The sequence below is a fragment of the Pithys albifrons genome, chromosome 7 (genome assembly GCF_047495875.1).
Source record: "Pithys albifrons albifrons isolate INPA30051 chromosome 7, PitAlb_v1, whole genome shotgun sequence".
NCBI classification, from domain to species: domain Eukaryota; kingdom Metazoa; phylum Chordata; class Aves; order Passeriformes; family Thamnophilidae; genus Pithys; species Pithys albifrons.
Window position 1 is genome coordinate 18,382,172 of NC_092464.1, and position 21,641 is coordinate 18,403,812.

At 38.2% G+C, this 21,641-nt stretch overlaps 1 protein-coding gene across 16 annotated transcripts in view; it reads right to left on the reverse strand.

Annotated features, from left to right (window-relative positions):
- KIAA1217 (KIAA1217 ortholog) overlaps positions 1-21,641 on the reverse strand; it is a 351,226-nt gene that overhangs the window by 56,895 nt on the left and 272,690 nt on the right. For all 16 annotated transcript variants that reach the window (XM_071560130.1, XM_071560131.1, XM_071560137.1 and 13 more), the window contains 2 exons: positions 20,308-20,506; positions 15,743-15,836 (listed from right to left, as the gene is read on the reverse strand). In XM_071560130.1, the coding sequence (XP_071416231.1) occupies positions 15,743-15,836; positions 20,308-20,506 (293 nt within the window). The remainder of the gene's footprint in view (positions 1-15,742; positions 15,837-20,307; positions 20,507-21,641) is intronic.

Consider the following 21,641-nt stretch of genomic DNA (forward strand, 5'->3'; position numbering starts at 1 on the left):
TCTCTGCAGCACACCACACTGGCCATTATGATTAGTTGTTATTTGGCTTTTTTGTTTGTTGGCTTGCTTTTTTAAAAGAGGGTAAAATAGAGAAGGCAAATTTATTTTCAAAAATTAGAACAAAAAGGATGCTTCCCTCCCTTCCATCCCCTCATCACAAAAGACCATAAAATACGGAAGCTGTCTCCTTAAAAATACAGTAGTTACAGCCTAAAAGAGATGGCATTTATATATCATAGGGGAAAATCTTATTACACGAGCCCTTCCCAGTCCTGCAGGTATCTTCTGCTTTGGGAGGTTGGTTTGTTTTGTCTTGATTTTGTTTTTATGCAAGGAAAAAATTGCCTCTACCATCATGAGCGCCACTGAAAGGAATCAAAATACAATTTAAGCACATGACCATGATCTAATATTGCTATACAGAATCAGTTATAATGGGACCTTACTGGAGTAGCATTTCTGTTCCACAGTACTACTCACAGTGTCTCAGCCATTAGTGAAGGAGGCATTCATTTCCGCTACAAAAGGGCAACTTGACACAAAGCATTTAAGTAACAGGACGAAGACCATAGCAGATCTAGCAGCCAAAACTAAAAATCCAGGTGTTCCACCCCTTATGACACCCAGCCCAACAGTAGAGAATTCCCCCAGCTTTGTAGACAGCTGCTGTGTATTCTGATTTGTAATGTGCACTGTAAATTTATATGCCATTACTGATCTTGGTCAGAACTACACAAAATTTATATGTAGTCTGATATAAAGTTTTTTCAGAAATGTAAAAAAAAATCATTTTTGTCCTAAATGTTTACTTTTCAGTGTCACAGTAAAATATTTTAAAATATTAATTTTACTAAATGTTTGCACTAGCACTATAATGAACTATTATTATGGCATATAGACAATGTTAAACCTATTTATTTTTATTTCAAATTTCATCAGTCAATGCTGGTTTCTTATAGTATAGGAATAAAGCAGTATTTACCATTGAAGCATCTGGTTTATATTTGGCAGGTTTAACTAACAAGTCAAGCATCCCTTTTTAATGAATGGATGTATATATTTGACCTAGTTAAAAAGCTGCTTAGTTTGGTGGACCAACCAGACTCAAAAACATCAAGAATAAAAAATACAAGCAAATTATCCTAGCACACTTTAATGCCACACATGCTTTCCAACAGTTGCAGAGTATATTCTTCCATCCATGATGCCCCTTACAGGCTAACAAACCTGCAGTGACAAATAACATTATTATGCTAATATGTAGGACAAAAAATATGACTATATTTTACTGCAGTTTCCCTGCAATGAATTGCACACTGATAGGCTGCACATTTGCAGTAATTGCACTCTAGCATGATGAAGTATATTCCAGAGCATCAAACATACTATCTATGACACTATATGCAAGAATCTTCAAGTATGGCTGATGTATACAAAAGGTTTTGCATGAGATGAATTAATCTTCTTTTAATTTTAAAATATATCAGGCACAACATCATAAATACTGCAGTTACATCATTACTAAGGCTGCAATTTAATTTGTAAGTTTTAACAATGCATACAAACAATTCAAGCATCACTTTCCATTTCAATTACTTTATCGGAGCCCTCAAGCATTGTCTAACTTTCCATGTATTATCCCATATATAATTACTTGCCATATATTTGTTTATAAAGTACTGTACAGAACAAGGGCTCCTTTTCAGTTTAACCCCCTGTACACACAAAGGGCATGCCCTAAGAGGCACAAACAACACTCTGTGCTTCATCGAGACCAAGCCCGGGAAGTTTAGGTTAATTTGGGACTTTTAAACCAATGTTAATGTTTATATGAATGACAGGCTCAAGTTACCATAGATCTGTAACGTCAGTCACCCTCCTTTCTTCCACGTTATTAACAACATTGGTACGTTGGACCTTTCCAACAATTTGCTCATCACATTCATTTATCTGAAGCCTGTTTCCCTCATTTTGAAGCAGAAAAAAATGTTAGAGACCAAACATCAATAAAACACACAGTTATAAAGCCAGAGAATATTTTGAAGTCTACTGTGAGGTATACACATGTGGCATAGACATAACTTATTGCTTGACTCCTGATCAAAGTTTTTTCTGTTCCTGGTAACAGCTCTTTTTGTTCATATTCCCTTAATAATACTTTCATGGATGGAAATAATTAGGTAGTTAAAGCCTTGTACTGCTGTAAACAACTATTTCCTTGATAGAAAACAGAGAAGCACTTACAATGATTGCTGGTCACTAACTCAGGATTTGGTTTTGTTCTCAGCACTCTGGAACAAAGTTTTTGATGGAGTCAATGGCGTTTTGCTTAAATTCAACAAGTCAGTTCAGTCCAACAGAATCCAAATGGAAAGACAACTTGATGATGACAACTTTTACAGATGTATTAGAAATTATTTTCTCCTGTGTTTGGAAGGTTTGGACTTAGGGTTTTGGGTGTGAGTTTGGTTATCAGATTTTTTTTTCTTTTTGCTAAGAAGGTCTCATGACACCTCACCAGTCCTACAGCCTACCCAGCTTCTCATTCTGATCCAAGAAACCAATCATTTGGAATGACAAAGACCAATCTCTGAAGCTATCTGCAGAACGTTTTAAATTTGCTGCCTCTGATACACAAGAGTGATGAAGGCAGCTGGAGAACCATGATCAGCATCTTTCTCCTGTCTGATTAGGGTGGCATTTCTTCAGTGAGAGTGATCCACCCTTAATTTTGCCTCCAAACATTCAGCAGAGAAACAAAAAAAAAATGTTCCTATCCCATCCTGATCTCAGTCTCAGGTGCTTCCCCATGACAAAAACGAGGGAGCAGAACACAGTCTCCTAAGCTCTGTCTTCCACAAAGGCACCGAGGTGACACACACCCCAGAACCCAGACAGGCTGTGCTGGCACCACTCTGCTCTCCACACTGCTCTCCATGACCCTGACAGACTCTTTCAAACTGGCCTTGAGTTTCTCACATCAGCTCTCCAGCCCACTGCCTACATTTATACTTAACAGGATGTGTGTGGTGTTCCCTTGAAAACTGAAAATCCTACAGAAGCTCTTTGAATTTGAGAGGCCAAGCTAAACAAGAGAGACAACAGAACAGTTCTGGCTGCCTAACACATACTGGTCTGAGATTATGTACAGACCACACTATCTCCTCCTAAACATAGGTATTGCTTGTTCTTCTCTCTGTTTACTGATTCCAAAGGCAAGCAGTGAAACAAATATGCCTTGGGGTAAACACAAGTACCATAAAGTTCTCTGATATTTACTCCAGACTCCCTGGTTCTTAAAAAAAATGCAAACAAATAAAAAGTCCTCTCAGAGTACAGACCACATTATTACTAGCTAGAATGAACGACTACAAAGGGGACAGGCAGCTCCACAGCTCCATTGCTGGCAAAGCAGCACATTCCCTAGAACATCAGGAGCCCGCAGTGTGGAGCAACCTGTGTACGAAGCCTTTGAACCAGTCCGGAGGTGAGCACCTGAGCTCCAAAGAGCACAGTGTTTTGTTGTAACCTGTGTACTAACATTACACATACATACATACATACATACATGTTTTGCATACCAGCAGTATATTTTTGGCCTATCCTTTGGTGATGGCAGATCAGTATAATCAGAAATTTTTGATTTTTAGGTATTTAGAAAGTTGAAGGCAAGCAAGTAAAAGTGGGAAATCCTCTGCCGGAAACTGTAAGCCTCTCAAAATTTTTTTTCTTTTTTTAGTTTACTAGAGGAAATATAGCCAACTCTCACTGGAGTCGCATGGAGAAGGTTCTGCAAAACTGAACTATTACGTCAGGTCTGCAGTCTGTCTTTCTACCCTGTAATTTAAACCTCATGCTTCCCTCTCTTTTCTGTACTGATTTAAACAAGGACACTTTCCTAGCTATAGGAAAGTATCACAGCATGTATCACAGACATATATGCATTAAGCACTTCTCAAAAAGTTTAGGCAGTATTAGTTGCTCTGTATTGAGGATTTGTCATATCTCCTGTTGCATTAAAAGAAAGTCAGCCAGGCACCCTCCTGAGTCAGCTCGTGCCCTTAGAGCTGGGTGGGACAGTCTGTCCTTTGGCACTCCTAGCCTCTCTCCACTGACTGCTGTGGGCGGCAATTTCTACACTAAGCTTATAAAGATTAGATTTTTTCCCTAATCCTTTATAATGACCCTGCCCATATGTCTTTTCATTCAGCCCACTCTCCTATGTTTCTCGTCCCACTTTTTTCCTTTTTTTTCCTTCTTTGTAAGTCAAGCTGAGATCCTCTAACTAGAAAGGACAAGGGCAGCTTCATTCCAGCTGCTGCTTGATCATCTATGTAATGAACATTGCTGTGATCCACTGGCCTGTGGTTCCTCTTTGATTGAACTAAGAATTAAAGGTCTCTCTCCTAAAGCTGGTAGTAAACATTATTTATTTATCAACAGATTAATATAGAAGCACGTCTACTTTTCATTCTCCTCTTCCTCTGTCCTACCATTAGCACATTTATTTACGCCCAAACTTTTTAACTTTTTAAATGCAGAGGACTGAGTTTGTGGCATGAAAAATAATAAATAAAAAGTAACAAGTCATATGCTGCAGATACTTAACTAACACATAACTCATGACTTGGGCTGATGATCCTAAAGATCCCTTCCAACCTAAATGACTCTATGATTCCAGGAAACTAGGAAGAGAAAGAGATAAAGAATTATGTGTAAAGGTAATAGGGAATTCTCAGAGTAAAACTACAAAAAAAAAGAGGAAAAAAGCTACAACAAAAAGGGAATGAAAAACAGGGTGAAGGATAATAATAGAAGTTTGTGAAAGAGGCCAAAGATGAAAGAGCGTAATATTGCCAATGAAGTGCTGAGAAATTTATAATGAAACAAGAAATGGATAATAAATAACAAAGAAACAAATATAGGAGACTCATTTAAACTGGGATGTGAGGAACTGATGAGAAAGAGGAGTGAGAGAGACTGTAACATGTAAAGAGAAAATAAAAACAAAATTGAATTAAAAAAACCCAGAATGAAGTAGAAAAACATGAACTAATGCAAGTTTTCTTCAAGGCTAGATTTTGCATTAGTTCTTGTTATTACAATGCTGTAGCCTAGCATAGCAAGCATGGATGGAGAGGAAGAGAGCAAGAAAAGAAGAAGAAGAGGAATGACAAAGGAGAACATCCAATATAAACTTCTTCAGTTTGGCTTAATATTATGAGGTTTTGTGCTTTTTTCACAAGTGTGCTCAGAACATCAGGGCGGTTTTTAGGAAAGAAGCGAGCAGAACACTTTAGGAAAATGCCAGCTGGAGTGACCCACAAATGTTTGAGGACATGGGTAAAGAAGCTAAGACCATCACTTGTCTCTGCCATCCACTCTCATATCCAAAACAAGGATATTTAAGATGCACTCTAAAAACTACAAATGGATTTTGAAACCTGGCACTTCATGCAGCCCTTACCACTGAAGGTGTAGTTAAGGTTCAAAACAGCTTCATCTCCCTCAGACACTGCAGGAAGTAACAGCTCCCTAGAAGTCAGACCATAGTGAGACATCTCTGAGACATGATGTGTGGTGGCATTGAGTGCTGAGAAAACTCTGAGGTGGCTGTTGCCCTTTTCATATGTCATTAGTGGGGGGCAACAGAAACCCTGTTTTGATGAAATCATCACCCAGTTCTGAGACGTGGTGAGACATGTCATGTGTGTGTGCATGCACATGTGCATGCAGCCCTTATTTCTCAGAAAAATTTTTCTCTTATCAATTATTATCAAATACCCTGAACCACACAGACTTAGGACCCCAAGCATACCTGCACATCAAGAGCTCTTTGGCCACCATAATGAATGGCCCTTCCCATTCATAGACTAAGACCACCTTTCTTCCAGGTGTAGAACAAGAAGCAAACAGAAAAGTAAGAGGAAAACAATACCACTCTTCTTCCTGTAAAATCGTGAGCTTACAACACACATCATCTTAAATTCAGCTGGAGGAGCAGTTCCCTGTAATTGGACTAGCCTGGTTATACCAGTTGACACAGATTAGCCGTCCATGAAACATCTCTGGCAACACACTGGCTGAACTCTGCTTGGAAGAGAAAGGAGCATAAGGCCACTTGGAGTCTGACCCAGAGTCATCCCATGAGAGCTTCCAGTCTAGCCATGCTTTAGGCAAACTGAACAAAAATATGGATGAGATGCAGCACATTTTGCATTGGTCTGACTGAAATCACAGTGCCTTTGTGTGGAGGTTTATTTCCCCAGGAACATTTCATCATTTGAGCTATCTCACTGCTACCAGTCTGCAGTACTTTACTCCTGATCAGCAAGACAAATATCCAGATCAGTTAACAGAACTCATTTCTGCCTATTTATGTATTTAATTTCCTGTGAACAAATGAAATGTGAGAGTTAAAAAATGTTTAGATTACTCAATTAAGCAGAGAGAAGTTAATATATTTCTCATGCTTTATTTTCCTATACTTCCTTAGTGTACTATGTAGACAGAATTGCATGGTGAGTACATTAAGAAATCTTGGCATTTCAGCCAACATTTTTCAGTGTGTTATCATGAATGACAAAAATATAAACACACTGAAATGTAACACATTTCAATACTAAAAAGGTCGGATTTACATAATTACATCATTGATTTGCCAATATCCATATTTATCTCATCAGTGTAACATGGCCCACCCACCCATAAGCTGTTACACTGTTTAGACTGAGCATATAAAAGCTGTTACTGACCTATTTTTAAAGTTAACATTATGACAATCCTCATAATTAGTGCTGCACTCAAACCAACTGTTGCTTTTGCTTTCAAACCAACCGTTCTTTTCTTTTGCTTTTCCACTGGTACTTTTTATGGTAGAATTTTCTGGGAACAGAGTCATGTAATTCATGAAAATGCAGCAAGCATTTCCTCCACCCTCCCCATTTTCTTTGAAGGAACGAAGGACACCATGTACGTAACATAGACAGCCACCACCAATGCAGGGAGCCAAACCCTTCAGACCAGTCTCAATTTCAGCACTTCCTCGGGGCACTACAGAACTGATGGGGTCATCTCTTTTTTTTTCCAAAAAAGGAATAGTTTCAAACATGTACAGTTCTGGTACAGATCAGCATTTTTATTTGGTTTAAATATGCTGTATATCAGATTTCTGCTCTTAAAAAAAAAAAGAAATACTTTTAGCAACTGCACTCATAAATCAAAATAAATGCATGGCTTTCTGACTCACTGTACTAACGACTCAGCTCTTATTTTTGTTCCATATTTGTATCTCTCACTGCACTGAAGCCAAATAAAACTGAACATGCTGATACAGTTAAATGAACATAAAGGAAAACATAACCCTCGGTTCCCATCTGACATTATCAAACAACTGAGTAAAAGGGCAACTTCTATTAGAGGTATACGAAATAGCTTAGGATGTATATAATATAAAAATAGCATAAACAGAGCTGATAATTAAAAGACATAAGCAGCATGTTTACACTTGTTTCTTCAAATATAAGGACATAGCAAAGTAGAAGAAATAAGCTGCTGAGTTTTGGAGTCAGCACTATCAGCAGGAGATATGATCATGGAAGTCTTACACACAACTGGATTTTGCAATCCAAGTGTCCAAGCCACACTGCATCCCACAGCTGTAAGGTCAAATAGCATTTGCAGTTTTAAGTATGTCTTTTGCAATGGTAGAAGTGCTATCAGTGCCTCAACTAAGAGTCCTCTTAGATCACAAACTTCTCCTTATACTGTTTGAATCCTACATTTTCTTTCCATTTTACTTCCTTCTATCCAAAAAATATACAAATTGGTCAGCATGACTGAAGTAAACAACCTAGTTTAGCATAAGATCAACCTATCTATAGTAAATATTAAGTAATTGAGAGACTAGCCCTTTACCCAACACACCCTTTCAGACTTTTCACTTAGTCACAGGGAGTTCAAATTTGCAATGATGTAAGAAAGGCACATATTCAGACAAAAAATAATTTCAGCATCACATCATTTCTCATGGAGTCTTGTTGCGTGCTGGTATTTGCAACTGTCTTGCTTTTGCCAGCTGAGGCTTTTTTTAACTCCAGATCTTAACATATATCCAAGAAAAAATATTTTTACTGCTCATATTTTCAGAAGTCTGATTAGTTTTCCAGAGCCCTTATTAGAATAAAGTACAATCCAACATGGAGAAGAATCAAGATCCTCAGATACAAGGTTGTATTCTCTTAAGCACCAGGTACTGGTTAACTCCACTCATTAGTATTCTTAAGGCTTACCTAGAGGCAGGTAACTAATAACATACTGAAGTGAAGACTCAGTGGAAAGCAGTGACTCTGGGACATGATGATGAAGTAACACATTTTGGATTTGTGAAAAACTTATCGGGAAAGCTGAAGTCCTGAATGACAAATGGATGGCTTATTTGAAGAAGAAAAAACATTGTTTTTAACATTACTTGGTTCTAGGAATCCTAGTAGCAAAATGCCCACCTTCACAATGGGATTTTTAACCCCTGTTTGCTTAACAACTCATCTAGAAAGCTACAAGGAAATCATAAAACTTGACTGGACTTTGACTTGTGGGGCTATAGCAATTCAGATAAGCTACCTGGTTTACAAAGGAGGTAAAGGAGGACCTCCTCTCCTTGTAAGGGAGGTCACAACTATGAGCATTTTTATAATTTTCCAGTGTTCTTAGGGAGCTCCAGCAACATCTGACTGTCAGTTATTTAGGATTAGTGCAAACTGTTCTACTAAAAGCAAGAGCAGTGAGAAAAAAAACCCAAAGAGCAAAACTTCTAAAGAATTGGCACCAGGAAACATTATGTAAAAAGAGGTGGAGTAAGAATAAAACCAGAAACAAGCAGACAATAAAAAATAAGACTTAAATCCAATCCTTATGTTTTTATTCAAGGTAAGCTCCCACTGAAGGCAGCAAAAGCTTTGCCTGAGAACCTCAGACATGTGACTGATAAGATTTCTAGTTTTAATGAGGGGTTGAAGAGACCTTCACCCAAGATAGATAGTATGTTGTCATTAACTTCATGACTCCAGGGTAAGCTCTAAGAAAACCTCAACATGAAAGGCAGGCCAGCTTGAATATAGGCCTGTTAGCAGGAAATAAAGAACTCTCCCCCTAAAAATTCCACTCTCTGGGAGTTTCCAGGTAACTGCTTTGTGATATCTACCATATGACACTCCTCTTAGACTAACTGGGAGATTACTGCTTGGGTGCGGCAAACTCATGTTCCTTGAATGGTTTAATATCAACAACATGACACTTTCTTTCAACGGCCAACTTGATATACATTTAAAATCCATCCTCATTATTTGAAAATTAAAAAAAAAAGGCATCTTTTAAAATGCTGGTATAGTAATAGGAACTACACACATATTCCTTACACACAATGTCTGTGAAATAAATATAATACACCAAAGAAAATAGCCATAGTGCACTACCAATGCAACCATAGTGTACAATCTGTGTCTTTAAACAGACTGGGTTTTGGCTGAAAAACATTTGAGATTAAAGTATTATGTTACGTGTAGCTAAGATTAAAAAAATAATTTTTTTCCTTTATAATTCTATCCACTTTCCCACTAACTTAGGCTTTGCACAGCAGTAGGTAGTGTATATTGAAGGACATATGAATGAAAGAGAACAGGTACATTTACAGTTTTCTTTGATCCAGGTACTTCTCAGTGTCTGCACGTCTGTAGTTGCATAAATAATTGGCAACTACTGAAAACCAATACAAAGCAAAAGTAGGAAAATACATGTCAATAAAAAAAAATCCAGACCATCAGAGACTTCTTTTATGTATTTTGTTCCAATCTCAGCAAGATCTGTAATGACAAGATGGAAAATAACTGCTCATGTACAATATGTAAGTTTGAAACTAGACATAAAATCTGAAAGCAGAGTTTGGTGATTTAAAAAGCAGTTAAACATTTATTTTCCCACATGCCTGAAGGAAGAAGAAACAGTTTCCATTGCTCTGATTTAAATTCCCAGTTAAAAACAACATATCTTTTGTTTTGGAAAAAAAAAAAGAAAAAAGGAATTAGATATCCGTCGTTATTTATAAGCATCATCTTACCTTACATCTCTTGGTGAGCTCTGTTTCTAGATGACTTTGGCAGTTATTTTAATTCAGAATTAGTTTCAGCAATATCTGCCATTACATCTGCTCTTTAAAATGAAGCGCTTTTTCTCTGTTCCTCAGACAAAGTATGTGGACTAAAAGAGCTGCAGCGTCTCTGTTCAAGAGATTTCATGGACACTCCAAGGCTTGCTTTCTACTGTATGAAAGTTAAATCTGAGTAAGGCAGGCATTTTTCCTGTCCCGGAAATCAGTATAACCAAAACCAATGCTGAGCTAATGAGAAATGTTTCTTCCATGTGTTCTGTTTGGCAGACACTGCAAGTCATATCAAGGAAACACGTGATGTTTATAAATACAATATGGCTCATGTTGTCATAACCTCTCAATGACAAAAAAGAGCATTAGAAAAAGGAGACAGCAGAACAGCAGGAAAGATGAGATTTGTATCACTTGGAAGGTCTCTATCAGATAATAGATGTATTAGCATTTTAATTTGCTTTTTTTCCCCCCTTTTTTTTTCTTTCCAAAAGAAAACAAAGTTTTATAGTAATATGATCAGTAAGGTAAACACATGGCAACTTACATAAATGCTGTCCTATAGGCATACTAGTACTAAAATGCATTCACCCAATTTATTGAATTCTTTTTCAAGAAATACTTTTGTTCTAAATACCTCTAAGTAGTGCAAGGAGTTCTTCTTTGGTGGTTTTTTTGTTGGTTTTTTTAAGCTGTAGTATGCAATGAAAAAAATGTAATTTTGGCAGCATTACCAGCTTTTATGTTTGTTGATGTTAAAATCACAAACGATCCAGCGAAAATACATTAAACAACTCAAAGAAGCTGGATATATATTTACCTTGAGAACACAGGTACCTTAAGAACACAGGAGGAGGATAATCCTGCTTTTATTCTCTCTCTCTTTTTCCTGCAAACCAACACTGAATGTCAACACTCTTGGAAGTCTTAAATTCTTGGGGAGTTGTTTGAGGGGTTTTAGCACTTGTAGGTGTTTTTTTTAAGTTCATAAATTGCATCTAACTCTATAGAGTTAAAACATTAGCAACTTGCCAACCAGGCATTTTCAGAGGAACAATCAAAAACTGATGTGCAATTTCATTAATAAAATCTATTTAGTACAAGTTTACCCAACTTATCAAATGTCTGTTTCATTTTACTATACAACTTGTTTTACCTCCCCTCCTCTCATGCTGGCAACTCAAACCCTAATTGCTGCCAGGAACATCATCCTCTTTTTGCCACTCCAACTCCCAGAAAATGTGGAGTTTACAGATACCCTGCACTGCTCCAGCTCAGCTCTGACTCAACTTGCCCTAATTGTTCTTTCTTGGAGAAATGGTCTCTGAAAAAAAAATCCGAAACACCTCAAAGCACACCTCGATACAACAGCAGCCACAACATGCATTCTTTGGATATTCTGGCCTCACCCACCCAGCAGAGGTCCTATACAAGTCAGGGAATTAAGCAAAACCATGGTGGGTCTGAACATTTTAAAATAAAGTGTATCCCCAGGGAATTTAGGGCAGGTGGATGGGAAGAGAAAGACTGCCAAGCAAAATAGCCACCAGTTTTTTCTGAAGTAAAAACTCCCCCCAATTCTCAAAACTGGCTGGCAGGTTAAGTCCAAAACAAACCACTGCATAAACCAACATTATTAGTATCTGACTGTGCCACCAGAAACACAGACTAGTTTCCACAACAGAAGGGGGACACTAGGATTCTCCTCCCCTTTAGCTGCTCCATAAAAGGAGGATGTAGAGATAATACGCTGTGCACATTCAGTGGGGGATCACTTCAGTGCAACAGGCCAGGATGAAAGGAGTTATGACTCTTGCAAGAAAATTCAATTCACTCAACGTTTAAAAACCCACCATCAGTTCTTTACTGTCATCTCCTAACATTCAATCCATAAACCACTGCTGAATGGAGGGGAGGCAACCTGGGCCCTACAGCCAATAAGTCTGAGAAAAACCTTTTCCCTTTCCAACCTGTGCAAATCACAAATGCTAATTCCAAGGGCACAGACCAGCAGGCTGTGTAGATGCATTTACACTGAAATTCAGAACAATACCAGAGGGAATGAAAAGACCATTTAAGCATTTGTTCATGAGACAGTATTTTGCCAGAAGTATTACTGCATGGAGAGCTAGAAAATGCCGATAAACGATACATGCTCAGCTGAAGGAATAAATGAACAAAATGCAGCAAGGTGAAGATACTTTTTTCAAAAAACCCCAGCTGTTGTGGATTTTCGGCATACATTTTGGGAAAGGAAAAATGAAGAAAGCAAGAGCAAAGGCACAAATAATCAGTGAGACTGGCACTATGTGGCACTTCTTGCTTGAGCAGCACTCACCATGGCAGGCCTGCTCTTCCAGATATAAATGACCAGAGCACAATATCAGTAAGCAAGTGAGGCACTTGGAAAGATTTCAACAGAACTTTTCTTTAGAGGTTGCTTGACCCCTCAGCAAATTCCCTTTTCTCCAATTTAAGCCACTCAGAAAAATTCATGAAACAAAAAGACCAGGAATATTAGAACTAAGGAACACAAGAGCTGAATGGTTTGACAAAGACCTGAAACTTACAGATCCCACATTCTTCTTGCACATTCTGGGTCTTCATGTCCATATGGATAATACTTACTACTTCAAGTGTTACTGCCAACTCTTATACAGGTCTCACATCTGTTTGGTAGTTAAAACAGGTGTTCAAGCTGGCAGCTAACATTATTTTCTGAGATTATTTTGGGTCTGTTACATGGAAATGATTATAAATCACAGGAATAGAAGCCTGAACATCATCAAAAACAGGGATAAACATTCCAAAGGGAGAAGACAAACAGTAGAAAAATGTGTAAAGGCAAAACTTTCCCAAACCTCAAAAAAAAAATAAAATAAAGCTTTAACTCACATATGGCTCACAGTATCACCATGGAAAAATGTATTGACAATGGCTAATTCATGAAACTCTAAATACTGTTTTTCAACTGGTCTGACAATGCTTTTCTGTAGGTATTTTGAAACAGTTAAACATTATGCAAAACACACACTCTCTCCTTTCCACTGTAGTGAACTTAGCACTCATTTACCATATTGACAAACATCAATTTGCCCAGTACAAAGATACGCAAATGCAAAAGGAGGGAAGAGAAGCAAAGGTTTTTTTACAGTCTTATGGGTACTACGCAGTAGCAGTACATAAAATGTACATGTTTCACACTTAGTTCCCCCACATTTCCATTCCCTTTAATATGCTTTGCTAAGGAAAGAGGAATAGGTAATCCATCTATTTATTGGTGGTTGTTTTCTGCTGAAATCATAACCTGTGAATCTCCAGGCAAATTTCAACCAGATTTAACCAAAGGGCAGAAACCATAAGACTACTATGTCCCTACAAATTTCGCCAAATTAGAGATTTGAGAGAAGATCCTACAGCACTTCTGACAAAGAGAGGAAAAGCTGCACTGTGTGCTCCAGCTTTTTAGATTCCAGAGCATTAACACTGGAGAGTGTTATTGCAGAATGTTGTTACTTTGGGAAAAGCCTCAGTTAGAACCTGAGTCCATAAGGAAGAAGCCAAGCAAAAGACACGCATCCTTAGACAAACAGGTTTCGTTGTTTCTGGAGCTCAAGAAATCACTTGTTTCCATGTTCATAACTTTGAAGTGCAGAAGTTCACATAGTTCAAAGGGTAGACTTTTTGCATGTCTCTCCACAAAGCCCCTACAAACATTCTGGCTCTGACTTCACATCTCAGACCAGAAAGACAAGAAATTCGCCAACGCAAAGGAAAAGCCAAATTAACAAATAGCTGTTTTGAGGGATGCATACAATTTCAAAATGGCATCTTTGCATTTCTGCAGAATAAATTCCAATATCCTACCATAAAAACACCACTTCTGCAAAGGTCATCACTGTGTCACCATTATTTTTTAATTATGGCCAAAAGGAGCTGACTCAGCTAAATCAGGAGATGTCAAGTGTGCATATCTGTTGTACAACACAGTATTTTAAAATAAGCAATTCAAATCATTACAATTTTTGCACAGAAGCAGCACCTGTGTTCAAAACAACTTTGTTTGGCAGCAAATGCTTGGAAGAGGGCCAAAGAAGTATCTTTATTTTTGAATATATGTAGTTAACTACAACAGTTAACCATATCTGAAGACAAGTCTAGAACACACAAATAAAGCCACAGTAGATACATTCAGCATCCACTGCACACAGAACAAGAGTATAACGTAACTTTATAAAACCACAGTAAAATTGTTACATGCAATAATGTCATAATGCACTGTGACAGTATGTCATGCCTTTGAACATGAATGAGATGTATTGGATACATGCAGTTAACTGCCAAAGGGATATAACCAGAAGTGAAGAATTTCAGGACCTTACAGAAGACAATAAAAACTATCACATCATTCCTCTGAAGCGCATCTATTTGCTTTCACATGTTGTGTGTGCAGCAGTGTGAACAATTAAGGAATTAGAATTCTGACCTATCCAAAGGACTATTTTATAACTGAAGTGCATAAATGGTTGAGATTACTGCCTGTAAATCAACTATTGAAATCTTTTGAAAATAATGTGGCCTCCAACTGTTGAAGCAGAGTAACTACTTACATGAAATATTAGTAATAAAGCAGTAAGACGTACTCAGAATTGATAACGAAACCAAGAAGCAAATGTACAATTAAGCAAATCACTTCATAGGAAATTTTTTGCACCGTTGAATGAGTTTTGGAACACACATAAAAGCCACAAAGCAGGTAGGACAGTAGTGGCATTCTCGTCTGGCCCCGTTGAGCTCATTTGGTTGTACCATTTCCTGTGGACTGACATAGGATGAGTGGGGAGGAGATGAGGTTGTGTATTCTCACCATCACCACCACCCTCTACTGCAACACCAGCAGAGGGTAACACAGTGAAGAGGAGACACACAGCTGCATCTCCTGCCTTCTTGGCATCAAGGTGGGAGTTAACACCCCAGTGAAAGACAGAGGCAGTAAAAGAGAGAAATCAAATGTTTAAATGCATTCCCTAAAGCTTCCTGATACGCAATGTTAACTTGAAAATGCAAATACACTTGTCCTTGTTTAGCACATGTAGAAAAAGACAAAACCATTTATACCACAATGGGTGTTTATCAGAATTTCCAATTCAAAATTGTCATTTACGAAGTGTTTCAAAAGATTTCAAGCTAGGTACATTTGCTCAGCCACTGTAAACCAGTCCCTGATGAACCCTTGCTGGAGTGTACTAACACCATGCCTACTTCACTGTAAAGTGTTTTGGAAACAAAAAATAGGAAGCTGTAAAAACTCTGAGTACTGTCTGTGTCACAAAATACATAATTAAAGGCTATACTTTGCTTCATGCGCTTTAATGCATTTAAGCAAGATCAAACAACCAGTTAGTGCCAAGGGCAAATAATTGTAAGAAACATTACAGCAAGCATTATCAGTTCCCTCCTCTGCGTATGTGTCATACACATACCCTTGATTTTGTGAATTGTTGTGTATATATTACATTTAAGAGTACAAACACTCAGCATAAAAGCTGAAGGAAAAAGGAGTATAAATTCAGTAGTAGTACTTACCCTTATATCTCCATTTACAGCTCTGGAAGTGTGATTAAACGCGTGTGCAGGATCTTTGTTGTAAACTTTAAGGAAAGATCGGTCTTGAATATTCCTGGAATTAAAAGAATCAGCAATGACAACAGATGAAAGCAGTTTTGTTTACTTTGTTGCCCAAAAGTTTCAGGTAACAGACAAACATAGTAGGTCTGCAGCCGATCTATAAGAAAAACGTAAATGCCCTAACTTAGACACACACACACAAACAAAAGCCTACTTTGATACTCTTTCCCATGGGAAGTATCATTCTTTCACTACAACTCCACACCCATAAATATTAGATAGTGTTAAGTTTCTTTCAAGATCCTGCCATAGAGTGAAAACACTTTGAAGACAATAAAGCTTCAACATTTACACAGCACTCAAAAGGATTTAGTTAATATTTGCATGTTTTATTGTGCACTCAGCCCACATGAATTTTTGCTATTCTAAGAAGCAAGAATATCAAAAGAAAAGTAGTCTTTCTAACTGTGATTATTCCTGAGGAAATCTCAATCATCAGCTTGTTCTCAAAGCTGAAAATCCACCAAAGCTAAAAATTCAGTAGCAGATAAATTCTTCCTTTAAACTTTATCTATAATAAAACCCTTTTTTTAAGGGAAAAAATAGATACTACAGAAACAAATCAATTAGCAAAAGTTTGGATTAAAGCTACCACAGAAATTGTTTAGATGGAAAGTCCTAAGAGAATACTTTTGTTTAATTAGGACTCTACACTTTGTCATTGATTAGTTCATTTTTCAACTACTACATTTAGGAAAGAGTTAAAGCAGTTTTCTGTTTTGTTTCAAAACCTACCTACCAATAATTTTATGACTTTGACACTTGACCTGAGTTCTGCTGATTTCTGGTTCGCATTTAATCAGTAGCAAAGCCTCCAATCTATGCTCACTTACATCCTTTCAAAGCTGTGATTCCTTTCACTTCCCAATAGTGATCTCTAGAAAATTTACTTACACACGTGACTGAATTCCTTTTCTCCAGGTGCAGCTACAAGTCTAGTGAACTGATCTTAATCACTCAGATTATCATTTAAAAATGAAGGAAAGGATTCTTGGGCAGGTCCAATTTCTTTCTTCCAATGTCATATTACAAGCAGGGATTGCTTTGAATGAGTAGCTAGTCAGAACTTGTGCTGCTGTTGTAGATGTCAAGTAGTTATTAAAGAAACCCCACAGCTTAAGAGACAGATCAGTGCCTTCTGTTCAAGAACTGGAGGGCTGATGACAAGTTTAGTACTTATGAGTGCTTTACTTGTAGACTGCATAGGAAAATAGCTACCTTGCAGCAAGTTCAAGTTCTTCAATTATTTATGGTAATATAAACTGTTTTTCATCTTGCAAATGTGACCCTTTTGCTTTGAGACCTGCACGGGGAGTCTCAGTTACCATTTTCTGCCTCGGACTTGGAACTATGTTCTTTTTGATATAAAACAAGCCCTCTTATCTTCGGGTTCAAGAAATGGTATATTTTCATTTAAATACATTTTATCTACTATCTTTTCTGTCTGATGGTTATGAGATGGTACCTCAGCTAACTGGAGTTTGTTTTAAAAGCATTTTCCATAAATATTTCTTGTAGAAACATGACACTTTGAAGTAAAACATTACTGCAAGGCAAAGCACCAAAATACTAGGCATTTGATCTCTTATGTGAATTGTATTTCACCTCATGTTGCTATTCTTAGATAAACATTACTGATAACAGGCATACATTACTGTACTTTTATTATTACTATAATTTGCATTACTGTAGCTCCCAGATGCCTTTGTCATGTTCAAAGGCCTCACTGACCTGTGTGTGCTGTATAAACACCCCAGGAATACAACCTCTTCATCAACTTTCAAGGTGAATAGAAGTCATAAAAGTCAACTGGGTAGCTTCAGGAAGATAAGGGAACAAAAAGAAATTAGAAGACCACAGTCTCTCCAGCCAGAGGAACAACAGGCAAATCCTGGGACCATGGGCATGCTCTGAGTAGCCAATGTAACAGAGACAGTGGAAAGGAGATGAATGCAGTGGCTTTGCAGGTGTCTGGGAAGGATGACTTCCAAGCACATTAGAGGGCTCCCTGAGAGACAGTGTGAAGGCACTTGTTTGAAAATTAAAGACATGTAGAATTCAAGCTGGCATTATTCACCAAGTGGAAGCAGATGGCACTTGGTACTGAACAAGAAATGAAAAGTAGCGTTGAAGTGGGCTTGGAGGAGCCCTCGTAATGAAGACAAGTAGTTTAAATTTAATGAGACGGAGAAGATACAGCCAGAGGACAAGTGAAAAAAAAATGCACGCGAAACAGTGTGCTTGTCAAACTAGGAGAATGATCTTTGTTGCTTCATTTGAGTGGGTAAGAGTGAACAAGATTACCTATTACCTGTGTCAACTGCTGAGAAAAGACGATTACAGCAGTTGCTATTAAAAAATGTATGAATTAGATGAGTGTTTTTACACAGTGTGATGGGAAAGGTTGTACCACAGGGACATTCTGCAGAAAAAAAATCTAAAATCTACATGGCATGCAGAGCCCTGAATCACTTTACCATAAAGACTGAACTTAAGTAGAAAGATAGTGATTTAAAAAAAAAAAAGAAAACAAAAAAGGAAGAAAAGGGGAAGGAGCATGATGGCCTAATGCAAGGCAGAGGCACATGAAACAGCCTCTGAGGGAGGTGGAGTGCTTTAAGAGCTGACTTAAACTCCTGTACCCAACATAAGGAAGAAAGAAGAGAAGTGAAGGAAGACACAGCAAGCAAAGGAGAGAAAAATGATGCTTCATTTTGTCTGTTCTCCTAGGGGAGACACTGGATTTTATGAAGAGTAAGGAACAGAAATGGAGAAATTGTTGTGGACATTATTCAAAGGTGGTGAAAATGCAGCTGGTAGCACATGCTTTGGACTCCAGTAGGCTGGAATTGCTGAGGTTTCCTAAGTGAGAACACTGGCAGAACTGAAGGAGACAGTTTTGTTGTGGAGGAAGTCAGCTGGATTGTGGGATTGCCTCTAGAAATGTTCTACAATACAGGGACAGGACCAGAGAAAGCAGATCTTGAGACAGAGCCAGGCCTGAGAATGGTGGAGTGATGCCTGCAACGGGAGCAAGGGAAAAAAAAGGTGGAGTGGCATTAAGATAATCAACAACCGCATTCTCCAGGGCAGGGAGGAGCTGAAGTCATAAACTGTTAGTCTGAAACTCAAGGGAAGATGGAGGGATAAAGTGAGAGAGAACAAGCGGATGGGCCAGATGATAGTTGTCAATAAAGCACTTGGCAACAGAGATGCAGTAACCCCTATTCTGATTCAATCAGTTGATTTGATCTTGTGAAAGACTGTTTGATGTATAAGAAACTTAGATTAATGAGGGATGATGATGATGATGATGATGATGCAAAAAATCAGATGGGTCTTCACATAGGCATTACAGTGGCCAGAGTACGGTGTGGGAGTCTGTAAAGCAAGTAAGATTAAAAAGAAACTGCAATCCAGGAGGCTGGCTGATGACAAGACACTGGATAAACACCCTGAGGAGAGCAAGACAGAGGTGAGAAAATGGAGTGTGGTGATGTTCAGAGACTAAGAAGAGGGATGGGATAACTGGACGTGGCAAGACTAGAAAAGCTCCAATTTGCTCTTTTAACTGCAACATGATATGGAGCCACAGAATCTCCAGAAGAAACAAGGCAGCAGTGGACAGTATGCTTCTCTAACTTCTGCATTGTTTTCCTGCACTAGTGACAGACTAGCAGAGAGAAAACACCTTTTCTGCTTTTTCCTTCATCTTCTTATACATTTTTATCAAAGTTTTACAAAGTGTAACATGTCTGATGCATGCCTGAGAGCTTTACTGATGGGACTTTCTAGAGACTCTGAGACTCTGATTCTTCTGTTGAAGGAACAGGGTTAATTAAGCAGCTGTACTTCTACAAAATAAAGGATAGAAAGGTGAACCATTTATTGACCAAGCTCTGAATTAGTGAAATGACTGCCTTAGTTGCTTCATCCTGACATAAACCAGAAAGGTAGTGGGGCTGCTGCAGGAGCAGTCAACAGTGCCACAGAGCTTTGGCTGTGTTAGATAATGAACAACTGGGACTGTTGTGAAGACACAAGTGACATTCATGTTTGTTACTTCAGGGTCAGGAGATCAGGCTTTGCACTACCAGCAAAGGAAAACCCCAGTTTTTCTGTAAATATTATGTATTTTGTATTTCAAATAATTATGTCTCAAAAATTCAATAAACAGATTAAGTATGTGAATCTTTTTATATTATATGAATATTTCAACAAGGTATGCCATTTATCAATGGCTTGTGCAATGGGATACTGCACCTACAGCTGAAGGCATTGTCAGACCAGACCTCCCATATTACTCAGACACCACTGAACATGCCTTTATGTGTCAGGGCACTCTCTGCCAGATACGTATCAACCCCACTCCTTTTTATTCTATAAGGGCACTACAAAACAAAAACCACAAAAAAAACCCCCAAGCCAACGAAACCAGCAGCTATAATTCCATGATTACTTACCTCACATCACACAATTCATAGTATATGTTTCTGCTCTCATCCTTGATGTAAATGGCAACACTCGGAGATTCCAGCATTTTCATTGTCAGCTGCTGGGGGAAGGCACTTACAAAAAGAGCACGAATTGTGTCTGTGCTTGTGATTTCATTTGGCATCCGCAACTGCTTTGTTTCATCTCCATACTGAAGATATAGTACACCTACAAGCAAATGTAATAGCAAGTTACGTATTCTGAAGTGCACAGTAATGATCTGGTCTCAAAGTCTACATGGAACACATAACAAGCCCAAAATGTGAAGAGGAAAAATCAACTCACATTCCTTAAAAAAATAAATTACATATGACATTTTCCTTTTCAACAGAATAGAATAGAGCATATAACAATGATATGGTTGTGGCTTGATAAATGTGCAAGCCCCAGTACCCAGAAGACTCTTAGTGTTCTTCAGTTAGATAAATCAGATTTTACCTAAAAAAGGCTAATGGAAAATCCCAAACACACCAAGTCTGCTCTGCATTGAAAGTTGTAGGCAAATCATAAGGTAGGTTTTTAAAAAGTAGTTGAGGCAGAAATTTATCCTGTTATAGCATCCAGTTTTCCTTATACATAAATTTTGCATTTTAACTTCACAATTATCAACAAACCCCCCAAACTCCCCAGATTTTCATTTTAGTACCAGCAATTTTTATATTCACAGTTCAATTTGCTGTCATTATATAGTATGAAGCCCCAGGTGAAACTCCTAGCAGGAGTAAAATTGAGGTCTCTCACAAAAACAAGAGCAATTTTGGATCCTTTTAGTTTCACAGCCCTGTTAATAGCCATGCTTAGCACCCTGGGAGAAATGCTCAGTAATGGAAAGAAACATGGACAATACAGACCAGGGACTGAGTGAAGGGACACAAAGTACCTCTTCCACAATGCCGTGTTGGCCCTGCCAAGGCTATGCTGACTCCTGTATAACCAGCAGGTTCCTGTACTTCACTGGCCAGTGCTGTATGACTGTGACTCATGAGCATTGCTACAGCCCAGTTCCATGCCATCACAAGCTCCAAAGCCCTCCAAGGACTAAAACACTGAGAAAGAGGCATCCCAATCAACAGAAGAAATCAGGCTGGACTTGATGGTGTTGATTAGTTCTAACCATGCTGGGCACAGCCTCTAAAGAAAATCGAAAGGTCTTTTCATGAGAATCTCTAATGCAGCCGGCTTAATAAGATCTGCTCAGCAGGAAACAAGCTGACACAGGACTGCAACCAAACTATGAAATGTCTCAGGATGGACAGCACTAGGGAGTAGATTCAGAAACAAGTGTTTAGCTGAACTACTTTGG